The 12,235-nt window shown below is 41.9% G+C and overlaps 1 protein-coding gene across 2 annotated transcripts in view; it reads right to left on the bottom strand.

Moving 5' to 3' along the window:
* The window catches only part of ACOX3 (acyl-CoA oxidase 3, pristanoyl), a 103,088-nt gene that overhangs the window by 19,466 nt on the left and 71,387 nt on the right, over nt 1-12,235 (bottom strand). For both annotated transcript variants that reach the window (XM_019526030.1, XM_019526029.1), the window contains exons 14-17: nt 9,471-9,586; nt 5,760-5,934; nt 4,784-4,851; nt 3,950-4,036 (exon numbers count right to left, since the gene is read on the bottom strand). In XM_019526030.1, the coding sequence (XP_019381575.1) occupies nt 3,950-4,036; nt 4,784-4,851; nt 5,760-5,934; nt 9,471-9,586 (446 nt within the window). The remainder of the gene's footprint in view (nt 1-3,949; nt 4,037-4,783; nt 4,852-5,759; nt 5,935-9,470; nt 9,587-12,235) is intronic.

Below are 12,235 nucleotides of genomic sequence, written 5' to 3'. Positions count from 1 at the left end.
CTCCTCGGTTTGCATCTGCTGTCCCTGCAGTAGTTGTAACACTAGTTTGTGCACCTGCTGCCAATCCTCCAGGATTCCTGCCATTGGATTGGTTGCCTCCATGGCTTCCTAGACAATGCACCTCTGTAGAATTTGTGCTGATACCCTTGGTGTTGTGATTGCTATCTGGCTTGTAGTTGCATTGTCCTCCTTTACTCACCTGCCATGCCTTCATGGAAAACTGATAGAGGAAGAAGGAAAATGGAGATTGGGAGGTGGCCTTCCTAGTCAGTGTCTGGATTGTGACTGTAGGCCTCTTCACAGGGTGCCTCCAACCTGTACATCCTGTCCTGACCACATCTGTAATGTTCTAGACATCCCTGCCTCTCCGGGGGTCTTCCTCTCCCTCTGGTTGATCCTGATAGCTATTCCTGATCCTTTCAGCTATTCCTTTAACTAGCTCGCTGCTGCTGCTGCTATAGTGGGTTTGCGCTCCTTTGCAAACTATTCTCTTCACAGGCCTTCTGTTATCCCTGAGTGATAAGTGGCAGCACTAATGGCTGGCCCTTGTCTCTTCAGGGTCCCAGTGTCCTCTTGCCCCACTCAGCATGGACATTTGCTGACCCACTTATTGTTCCTTCCTGGAGTCCAGTCTTCCTAGGGCTCTGTTGGACGGAGAGGGGAATTGCTCAATTCCCTCTGCTTTGGGAACCAGCTCCTTCTGTTTTTTCCTCCCACAGGAGAAGCCCTGCGTCAGTTCGCCACTCACCCATACCAGTCTCTTCCTGCTGAGGATGTTTCCACCACCTCCCAGCATTCAGTACATAACTGTACTTTCGGGGCTGCGTCAGCACTCTGGAAGGACGAGGCCCCAGGCTCTGCTCTGCTGGTTGGTGACACCAGTCCCTCATTCTGACGGCCCCTACCCCACCAGTCTCTCCTCTAGACCTGTGTCCCTTTTTCCTCCTGGCTCCTCCCCTGGGAGCCAATCCGACCCAGCCTGGCTCCCAGGCGTTTCTCTGTTGGAGCTGGATGCAACTCAACTGGGAAACAGGAATTGGTTCCTGGTGCTCTGCACTCAACATGGGTAAGTTTCCTTTCCCCCATTCTCTGTGTGATGTGTCCCTTTTTCCCTCCAGTAACAGGTGCCATAGCAGATGTCCTGTTACAGCTATGTTTTCTCAACAGACTGGAGAAATGAACCATTTTAGATGTAATGCTAGTACTTTTCAGAGTGTCTAATAAAAAGAACATTTGCCAAATTCAGCTGGCTTGCTAGCAGCATGATATCAAAAGTGAGCATTGGCATTCCCTGAACCTCCCACATACACCAGAAATTCCATTTTGATTTGAAACCAGGCTGGCTTTACTTGTAGCCTGAATACATGACATATTGCTGGATGCTGTTAGGAAACACTATGTTGCCTTGGAAAAAATATTTTTAATACTTAACAGATCAAGTCTGAGCATGACCACAGAAATAAATTAGAAGCTAATGCTTTCATTTTGCAGCTATAAACGCTTGATCTAGGAAGAGGGTGGCTCTTCCAGTCGGAATACTTCATTTCATGTCACTGATCTCTCAAGCAGTAATGAGAGAGTGGAACAAAACAAGTCCATCTGTCTTCAAAATTTTGATGATGCTTCTCATATAAATTTTTACCTGACATCTGCATGAAATAAAGCTGAAAATACTATGCAGTGTTCCTGAAATGGAGTTGTCTATTTTAAAAATGTTGCAGATTCATAATGTTAAAACATTTTCTAGAAGGAATAAAGTATTTTTAAAATGGGCTTTACTATCAAATGGCATTGAACCAAATGCTTCTGAGGCCTCATCCATGCAAACCAAGTGGAGGGCAGGGGAACTGATTCAGAATCAGTCAAACTCAGTCCGCTGACTTGAGCAGGCTTTGTGCCTGGCCCAATATTCAAAGAACAGTTACATTTCTTTACATATACTTGTAGAAAAAACAATACTGGAGATCTATGGGGGGCAGGATTAGTGTAGGGGGAATCAGCCTGAGAAAGTGGGTATAATAATACTAGGTGCTCTCTCTGCTGCAAACCAGAGAACTCCTGAATATTTTCCACTTCTCTCTCTGCTGAAGTACAGATCTGTATTCAGTTCTTGTCTTTGATGTATCATTATCAGGCACAATAATTATAGCCATGGGACAACTGTGTATTCTACTTTGTTCAATCTCAGACATTTATTATAATAAGACTTTAGAATCAAATGATATAAACATTTGATCATGGTCTTATATTATATCCAACTGTAATATAGACACTTTTCCAAAACCCTTTGCTATTTTGGAACAAGGGAGACACTGACTCTCATATCCCTTATTCAATTTGGCAAGCACAGAACAAACTGCTTCTAGGGATATCTGTAAGTCAGCAACATTTCCAGGTGTCATAGAAGAATGTTATTGCCAAAACAGGCACTGGGGCACTAGTGTGAAGAAACACATTTTAAAATCTTAGCTAGAGTGTTTCCAAGCAGTTCTGGGTGTTTTGATGTTCAGAATGTGCTAAGCCAGGGATTTTCCACCCTTTTTAAGGAGTGTGTACTCTTTATGGTGGCAGCGGCTGGATGCAGTGTGGGGGTGGGCAAGGGTGGTGAAGGCCAGATGCTGAGCGGTGGGGAGACTGCATGTGGTGGCGGCAGCAGTGTGGGGTGGTGAATGGTGATGGCAGCTGCTGCGTGTGAACTCCCTCTGCCCTTCACATCTGGGTAGCTCCTAGCACTATTCCAAGCACACCCAGGGGTACGCATACCCCAATTTGACAACCTCTGTGCTAAGCACTCACCCTCTGAAACCTGGGGCCCCCTCCTGGTGTTTCAGGTTGGCTTGCCAAAAGCACTAGTTACTTTTGAAGGCGCTGGCCTTGTTTTAACGAACTTAGTCTGAAGCTGAGTTAATTTTTTGTGAAGCACTTGAAGGCCCTTTAAATACTCTTATTTGAGAGCAAAGCACAGAGTTATTATAACTGGTCACTGATGTGTTTTTATGGCATTCTTCAAGCTAAGAGCCATCTCAATCCTTTACAAGGTTTTTACTGACACGTTAAATACTGATTGAGAATGATTTTTTGCTGTGATGCAATGTAATTCCTACTTGGAACAATTTTTAAATTCATGTTTCTCTTACTATATATAACACTTTCACCAAGTGTCTAAAACTGAAGATGAACTTTCATGTTAATTAGGTCCATAAATGACACTAAACTTGGGGGGATGTGAACATCAGTTAAGTCACTGGAACAATCTTAGGCTATTTAGAAATGGAGACAGAGATATGAGCACAAGTTTCAAACTCGAAAAGTAAAGAGAATAATGCATCTGGTCAGACAATCTGAAACCACAATATTCAGGGGAAAAACTCACCAAAAGCACAGTTAAGATGAAATATTGGCCTCAAAGTCAATGGGAGTTTAGTCAGTGAAGCCAGGATTTCATTCCCAAAGTGATAATGGATGGCAGATTAGATTAACTGGGCAATATAATACAGAAGTAAAAAACAAACAAAAAAAGTGTAGTCTAGCTTTGGGGTCCATATGCAGTTCCATCATGGAAACTGAACCAATGAGTTTGGGAATCAGAATGAAGAGAAAAATTAGGAGGAAAGTAAAGTTCCTCCAAAGATTACAATATCTAGAAAATAGATTTTTCTTCAAAGAATCATTGGGGTTCTTTAAATATAATCATTTTTAGTTCTGGGTATGCAGGGATTTTCACAACAGAAAACATCCTGAGTAATAACACATGATTTTTTTTTACTATACATTGGAGCTGGTATAAATTGTTGTAGATCAACTGAAGTCAAATTAGTTGCAGCAGCATGTACCAAGGGACTATCTCCCTTATTTCTAGCCTGTGAAACTTCTTCGGCATAAGATATGAGTACACTTACAGAAATACCATTTCAATGAATGGTTTTACAAACACGGGGATGTTATTTACCTCTCCATCAGATCTGCCAATGGGTGAGTTCAGAATGAAGTCAGGAGGAGCAATGACATCAACCAAGGCAACAGCATCATCTTTCAACTGTTCAAAAACAAAGGGCATAATTTTGGAAGCTTATATTGATTTCTATAGTTACCTGTGAACAACAGAGAAGCTGAATTCTTACTCTAGCTACCAGTCAAGAGTAATTTAAAAACTTACATTTTAAAGATTCATTTATCAATTAAAACCATGTAGATTCTTTTCCCCCTTGAGATAAAAACCCCGACAACATTCTGTACTTTACTGACTGCTTTTAAGACATATTTTCATCTAGGCAGTACCGTAACATATTAATTTTGTAATTCATTCATTTAAATAAATCTTCAGGAATTTTCTTCTTCATAATTTCATACATTTCTTGGGCAAAAGTACGTCAGTTTGAAAAAAATGTGTGTTGAAAGAGAATAAAACACAGCCAATATTTATGAGCCAAGATGATAACAAAAGAAATAGAACTGTATTACAGCTGTCAAGTGTTTTTACTGGCTTGCCCTTTTAATAAGCTTCAAGGCTTCAGATGACAAATGAAACCCAGAACAATACTTGCCAAGCATTTTCTCTAAAACATGAAATATCACTTTATCTAGGGTCTTGGTGAATAACCCTGAGGATTTAACCCACTATTTATGCCACTAACCTGCCCCGTAAGAAAAAAAGCTGTTGAGTTGCTAAAAGTGTAGTGTCTAGTCAATGAGTTCTTGAAGTGTAGAATAACTGGTAATGTTTCTTTTTGGTATTAGTTTTATATTGCTATCCAACCAGACCAAAACAATATTAGAAGCTTACCTTGGAACAAAGTTCCAGAATAGCATTTTGGATGAACTTACTAGGTTGTTCACCTGAAATATATCCACCTGCAAATATATTGTTGGAGAAATGAAACTGTGAAGTAAAATCAATTAGAGTTGTACCGATATATTCCTTTTACAAAACACACTGTTTATTTGTTTAGCAGCATTGAAGATTACATACAGCCTCTTTTGGAAATCACAGGCTGCTTGCAAAATTAAAAAAAGAATGACACTTTGCTTTCAGCTTGGCACACTTCTGTGCCAAGCTTAGCGCACGCCCAGAAGAGGCACTGCATTAGTCAGACCCAGCTCACTCAACATCTGTACAGACTGGGCACTTGAGTGGGGTTTTTTGGCTCTTTCATCTAAGCTGACTGAATCAGCTATTGGATAAAAAACCCCAAAGGGCTCTGCTAAAGCACCTGATCTCTACAGAGGCTGGAGATCTCGGTCAAACTAACATGCTGCTTCTTCCAGTATAGCACTGTTTTGTTTTGTTTTTTTCACGTCTGCAAGCAACCATAGTGATAGTCTTACTCATGACGCTGCAAAACTCTGCCTTTTTCATGTAGTTACATATTCCTCATTCTCTCCCACAGTGGATTGCATTGATGCCCTAACCTTGTCTACATATTCTACATTCACTCTCACAGTTGATCACATAGATGGTTTAAGGTCTCTATGTTTTTAAAGATAATAGATCAAGTTTTTTAATATTAACAGTAGAGGCTCATGATTTTATATTTAGAGACAAGGAAGGCCTATGGTTTTCCTTGTGGCCATAGGCCTGCCACCCAACTTTCATAGTATATAGGCCTGAATATCTACCCCATAGTGGTGCATAGTATAGACAATGAGAAACAGACCCTGAGTGGAATTCTCTCTTCTTGACAATGTATAGAATAAATGAAGATTACAATTCAGGGCATTAGAAGATGACCAACAGAACATATAGAGGGAATTGATCTCACCTTGATAGAGCACAGCCATATGTTTACTTAAAGACCATAGTCCATAGAGAGCACTGAGTTGCTTTAGGACAGGCTGGAGGGTAGATGGTGTGGTGGGATCATGAGTGTAATCATGGTATCTTTGTAAGACTGTATGCTCAATAAAAGCTATAGCTAATGAACGACAGTAGTATACCTTAAGAAAGAGAAAGGGAGGGTTAGATTGCAAAGTTGTTATACGAATAAAGGAGTTATGCTGAGTGAATCACAGATAGATATGGAACTGCTTGTGTTACAGCCAATTTGTTGCACTGATCAAGATTGTTTCTTACATTCATTTTGCATTAGTCGTTTGTTTGTTTCCTATATATACTTAGTTGCAATTGGTCTGGCTGTCTTAAATCTCTATAACAGACAGGAAATATATAGAATGAATAAATAAATATATTATATATTATATATAGTCTGTTACAGAAACGTAAAAGAAAACCAAACCAAATATGGCTACCTTTATGTGCATGTAACACGTTTTAAAAAAGCATATTCTTAAAAATGCAACTCTCTCTACAACCATTTTATGGCAGTGTTTTTCAAACTATTTGGGCCACATGCCCTTTTACCTGCAAAATATCACTGTTTGTACTCCCTACACCCAATGTATTTCTGCACATTCATTCCTTAGGAAAAGTGTCTACACTGACGTCAGCACACTGCAATGCCATTATGGTGATATGAATCACTGTCCCGATTCGATTCAGCTGAATCCGAATCCAAAGATATTCAGCACCAAATCTTATTTGGCTGTAGACTATACAGGCAGGCAGTGCTGGTGGGAGCAGCCGGGAGACCAGCTGGACAAGGCCCAGCTTGAGCTGGCAGCCTGAGAGAAGCTGCGGGGGCTGGAGGGAATGATTGGGGAGCTGGGGGGTTGAACCAGAACCTAGGGGGAAGGCCCTGTTGATTCCCCCAGCCCCTGATCATTGCCCCTAGGTCCCCATTAGAATCCTCAGTTCCCTGTTTGATCCCCGAGCTCCCAATCATTCTCCCAGCTCCCCTATGATTCCCCCAACCCCCATGGCTTCTCCTGCAGCTGCTAGCACTGCCTGCCTTGCCCTGGGGGGGTGTGGGGGGGAGCAGCTGGGGGAGTAGTTGGGGGAGCTGTGGCTTGAGCCGGCAGCCCCAGGAGAAGCTGCGGGGGCTGGGAAATAATCTGGGGCTGGGGGAAATGAATACTTGGCTTCCTCCAGCTCCTGGTTCAATCCCCCAGCTCCCAATCATTCCCCCCAGGCCCTTTAGCTTTCCCCAGAGCTGCCAGCACTGCTGGCCTCACTCTGGTGGGGAGGCAGCCAGGGGAGCAGCCAGACAAGCTGTGGTTTGAGCCAGCAGCTCTGGGAGAAGCCGCAGGGGCTGTGGAGAATGATTGGGGAGCTGGGGGAATGATTGGGAGCTGGGGAATTGAACCAGGAGCTGGGGGAAGCACCTGCTCATTCCCCCAGCCCCTGATGGTTCTCCCCAGCTCCCAGTTTCATTTTCCGTTTGATCCTCCAGCTCCCTGATCATTTCCTGCAGCTCCCAATCATTCCCCCCAGCCCCTGTGGCTTCTCCCAGGGGTGCCAGAACTGCCTGCCTCACCCCGGCGGGGGAGGGGACAGGGTCAGCCAGGGGAGCAGCCAAACGAGCCGCAGCTTCTCCTGGGGCTGCTGGTTCAAGCTGGGGCTCGTCCAGCTGCTCCCATCAGCACTGCCCAGTGCCAGCCTATACAGTCTATGGTCAAATCTCCAAATCTCTCTGAATAACTTTGGAGGCTTCTGATTGAATTCAGATAGATTAATGGGTCTCTCAAGTTGATTGGGATTCAGAGATTTGGCTGCTGAATTATGCCGAATCTCTTCCAAATTGAATCAGCTGCCGAAGCTTTGCACAGCCCTAGTAAACATGGCCCACCTGGAAAACCACTGTTCTATGGCATCTGTGATCAATGTCACAGTCTGATGTAAGGTTAAAAGCCACATCAGAACATCCTTAAACTTTGGGGTGGAAGAAATATTTTCCTCAACAGCAAGACTTTAACTTGGATCAGAAAGTCACAATTAAAATCAGTTTTTTGGTCACAACCTAGTGGGTCTCAATATTTTGGCTGGATCCCTGAAAAACTCATTCTTGCCCTTCTCTTCCCCATTTCTTCCCATTTTATAAACACTCCCTTGTAGCCCCTCATTGTTCTCATCAACCATTTGGCCAAGAACAAATGGACAGGATGTTCCTCTGAGCTTGTTAACCTTGTTCAGCCAACATGAAACATCACTGATGAGTGATGCAAAGCACTCCTCCTTTGCTGCCCTGGGATGTCTCCATTGAACTTCTAACCCCCTAATACCATTGAGACAGACCAGAAATCTCTTCCAGATCTCCTAAAGCAAGACTGAGCACTATATTGCTTCTCTGCCAGTGGGCAGACAGCAAAGGCTTCTTCATGCCTCAGTGATTTCAAATCAAATCTGCAAGGGGCTTCAAAACTCCAGAGTGTTAATTGTTTTCAGATATTTTTAAAGTACACAATTTGCAATAAAAATCTTCCCTTCCCCTGCATAAGATGCAAAGAATGCCTAATAGTCCAAAGTATTTGGCCTCACGAGTATAAGGAAGATGTAGGACAAGACACATCTGTACTGTGCAGTAAAGAAACTTTTTTTTTTTTTTAACATACTAGGCCATATACCACTTTCCCAAAAGGTCTCATTCAGTGACCTAATAGGTGCAATCTTAGTATGGCTCATACCTCTGTTAGCTGTCAAGACTACTAAGGCAACATGCTGTTCTTGATTTGATTCAGCAAAACATTTCTCTCTTTGCCTGCTCCTATGATGCAGGTGGAGAGGGTTTATTCACATCCATCACTGGTTTTACAAAGTCCCAACCACGAGACATCCTGGGGGGTAAATTGCTGGGAAAAGCCACATTGTTACTTCTTTGATACTGAGCTGAGTGTTTCTTGTTCTGAGTTTCAATGCACTTTGCAGATAAGGTAGGCTGTCGCCAGAGAAGAGATCTCTCTGGAGTGACAAATATCAAAGTATTCTTTACTTGGGGACCAGCCAATTTTATTCACTGAGGTTCCTGGGGTGTTTGGGAAGCTTGGGGCTGCAAGTGATGGTTTGAGCCTGGGCCATGTTTGGCTGCTAAGCCTCGCTGGGGAGACAGTACATCCACCATTAGTGGATTGTGAACATTTCCTTTTCAGTCCCCAATGCTGTCAGCCTGGTATCTTTCATTACTGCATTTGAATTATATAAATTTGAGTTGGAAAAGATCGATTAGGTCATCTAGTTCATCTATCAGCCAGCCAGAGTGGGATTCTTTCCTACAGTATGTATTCGGCCATAAAAACAGCATAATATGCCGATGTAAAAATCATATGCTGTAGTAGATTTAATAGTAGCAGATACAATTTTCAGAATTGTTTTAAATTAAGAAGCACCATAATAGTGTGTGTCTGCATTTTTCTGCAGGGTACTATGTTTTGGACAAATTTTACTGATCATTCATCCCCTTTAGTTATGCTTAATATGATGCAAATGGATCCGAGTTCATTTTTATTAATTACTATGACTTGTTGCTTTATGCTTCTGGAAATTATATTGGAAGTCATTAAGGGATAAAAGTAAAAGCATTTGAGAAGTATGGATAAAAATAACCAGTAAATAAAAGTAAGGAATCTGAATACATTGCTACCTGGCTGTTGTTTCTTGCCTCAAAATCACTACATCCAGACTGTTTTTTCTGGTTCACCTTTAGGTCACTTTCTTGGAGTAGGTAACACACCAGCCATTTGTAGGCTGCTAAAGGAACTGAAAGACAAAAGAAAATTGCCAGGTGGGAAAGAGAAGAAAGCTGAAATACCTGATGCTAATGTTCACACTGCTAGATAGCACTAAAAGCATCTTCTGTATTCCAAACCCATGTTAGTTTGCAATAACACCTCCAATAGGAATCCACTTTAATATATCAATAAAAATCTTTTCCAACAGCACCATCACAAATAAAACAAAACGTGGTTAAATAGAGTTGCTTTTCCTTGGTGAGAACCTTGGAGTGATACTGAGGAACCTGCTCTCTGAGCCAGCAGTGAATCAATGCCCCAAGTCTGGTTCTTTGGGGCCACTCTGGACGTTTTGAGATATATCAAGGATAGGCAACCCGTGGCACAGGAGCATGACACGCCAAGGCATTTTGCTTGGCACGTGAGCCTCAGGGCAGACAGCAGGGACGGGGCTGGGGCTATGTTGCCATACCAAGGATCAGGGCCCTCACAGCTCCTCTGCCATGTGCCCCTGGCATGCCAACACCTTAGAAGTCAAGGTTGCAGGTGTTTTTGAGACTCTGCCTAACAATTTTGCTGACTCCTGAGATACACTATTTCTGGCAACAGAGTTCTTTTCATTGGGGGAAAAGTCATCCGGTAGCTGACTGTAATTCTAATTCTAGCATAAGGAACTGCTCGAACTTTGCCAGCTGTTGTAATACTCTTCAGGCCAATTGTAGTGCTACACAGGGATACCTGAGCAATCTCTGAATATGCTGGCTTAGAGAACAGAAACAATATAGCCTTCTGTTAGTTTTCTGATCAGGGTAAATCAGTGTAGGCACTGTGCTATGCTAACATAGCAGTAGTGTAACTGGAGGGTGGCGACTGGGGCAGGACTGGGACAAGGGCGTGGGAAATGGACATGTGAAAAATCAATTGCTGAGAAAGCTGTTGGTAGCCAGCCATGCTCTGTGATGATGGTGCCTAGGGCACAATTGCCTTGTTAGGCCTCTAACACAGCTCTACTGTGTGCTCATAGAGCTATTCTGGTCCCTGGGCAGAATTTAATTTAATTTAATTTGCATATCACTACAGAGCACTGCAGTTGTTCATAGTAGATCAATGTATGCTCTTGGGGCCAGTAGACAGCAATAAAGGATAGGTGTAGCAGAGCTGTACTCTTCACATTGCTTGCCCTGACTACGGAGGTGGATGTGGGCAGCTGGTACTGCAGGTGGAGGCAGCCCTGCCAACTCATCCACCTGGAGACCAGTGAAGAATTTTTCTTCATGCTCTGCTAGCCACCCACTATGGAAAACTGCAACTTTGTTCTGTTTGACATGGACAAAGCAGCCATAAAGTTCAGGAGAACCTACCCAGTCGTCTTTCACACAATAAAAAGCAGGGTTGGCCAGAAGGACCATGCAACTAGGTCTTGAGAAAAGTAGCTTATTTCCATGTAATTTCAGATTTCTTTTGATATTTAAGTTCTACTCCTCTGCAAGCTTAATTATATAAGGTCAGTATTTGCTTTCTGTTGTTTGAAGGCTTAATTCTGAAATGTACTGAGCACAACCTTAGCATACTATGGCAACTGAGGATGGCACACACCTTGCAGTTGAAGTCCCATGATAGTTTTATAGTGGTACTGCATGCTAGTACCCTACTGCAATTTGACAAGTAAGCTTATTAATAAGCTTATTAATTTTTTTAAAGTACTTTGGTATTTTTAGGGAAGAAGCTACAATAAACGTATATGGATTTTGTTGATAAATCCCGATTGCTTAAATGCTAACTAAAGTTTTAGCCAGTAATCTATATATATAAAATACAGTACATGCCTGTATATTGCTTATAACTCAAGAATGGCTGGTCTACTCTAAACCTTCCAAAATCACTGAATACCACCCAAGGAAAACTATAGGCAGGTTATTTTTCACTTGACCCTTTTTGGGGCTTCTAGTGACTGGGGTTACTTTGCTTCTCAGGTAAACCTGTACCACTCCATTTTGTATGACGTGAATTCAGTTCAACTGTCATTATTATAAAATGAAGTGTACATCTGGCTGTATGTATATATGTATGTATGTATGTATGTATGTATGCATGCTTTAAACTCAAAAATGGTTGGTCCTATCTAGAATAAACCTTCCAAAATCACTGACCACCACCTGTAGAAAATTATAGGTGGGTTATTTTTCACTTGCCGTTTTGGGGGCTTCCAGTGACTATTCCTTTAAATAGTCACTGGAATAGCTTTTCACACAGACAGTTATATGTGGCTTGCTCCAGAATTGGTAGTCAAGGAGGGTTGTATATATTGGCACCAACAGAAAACACCATGAACACTGTTTACAAAGAAGTTCTACAATAAAGATAATTCAATTGCATGTCATTTGAAATATTGCTCCATGTTAAATATTAAATGTTGTACCACGTTCTAAATCTTTAATATGTTGTACTATGTTCTTTAAAAATAAACAATATTTTTTACCTAAATATGTCATACTAAGTTCTTTGAAAATAAACAAACACTGCAATTACAAAAATAATGACTCAAGTGAAGAATGCATCCTTCTGCTAGTATTCAATAAGTCTTATTAAACAATTAAGAGAAATACAATTTACAAATGCAATCCTGATGTTTGCATAGGGAATAGACAGGAATGTCCTTAGCTATTAGTTTGTCCCA

This window comes from Gavialis gangeticus, unplaced genomic scaffold (assembly GCF_001723915.1).
Source record: "Gavialis gangeticus isolate Ggan-Ray unplaced genomic scaffold, GavGan_comp1, whole genome shotgun sequence".
In the NCBI taxonomy this organism is placed as follows: Eukaryota; Metazoa; Chordata; order Crocodylia; family Gavialidae; genus Gavialis; species Gavialis gangeticus.
Note: the sequence above shows the minus strand (reverse complement) of the source record. Positions and strands in the feature narration are given on the sequence as shown.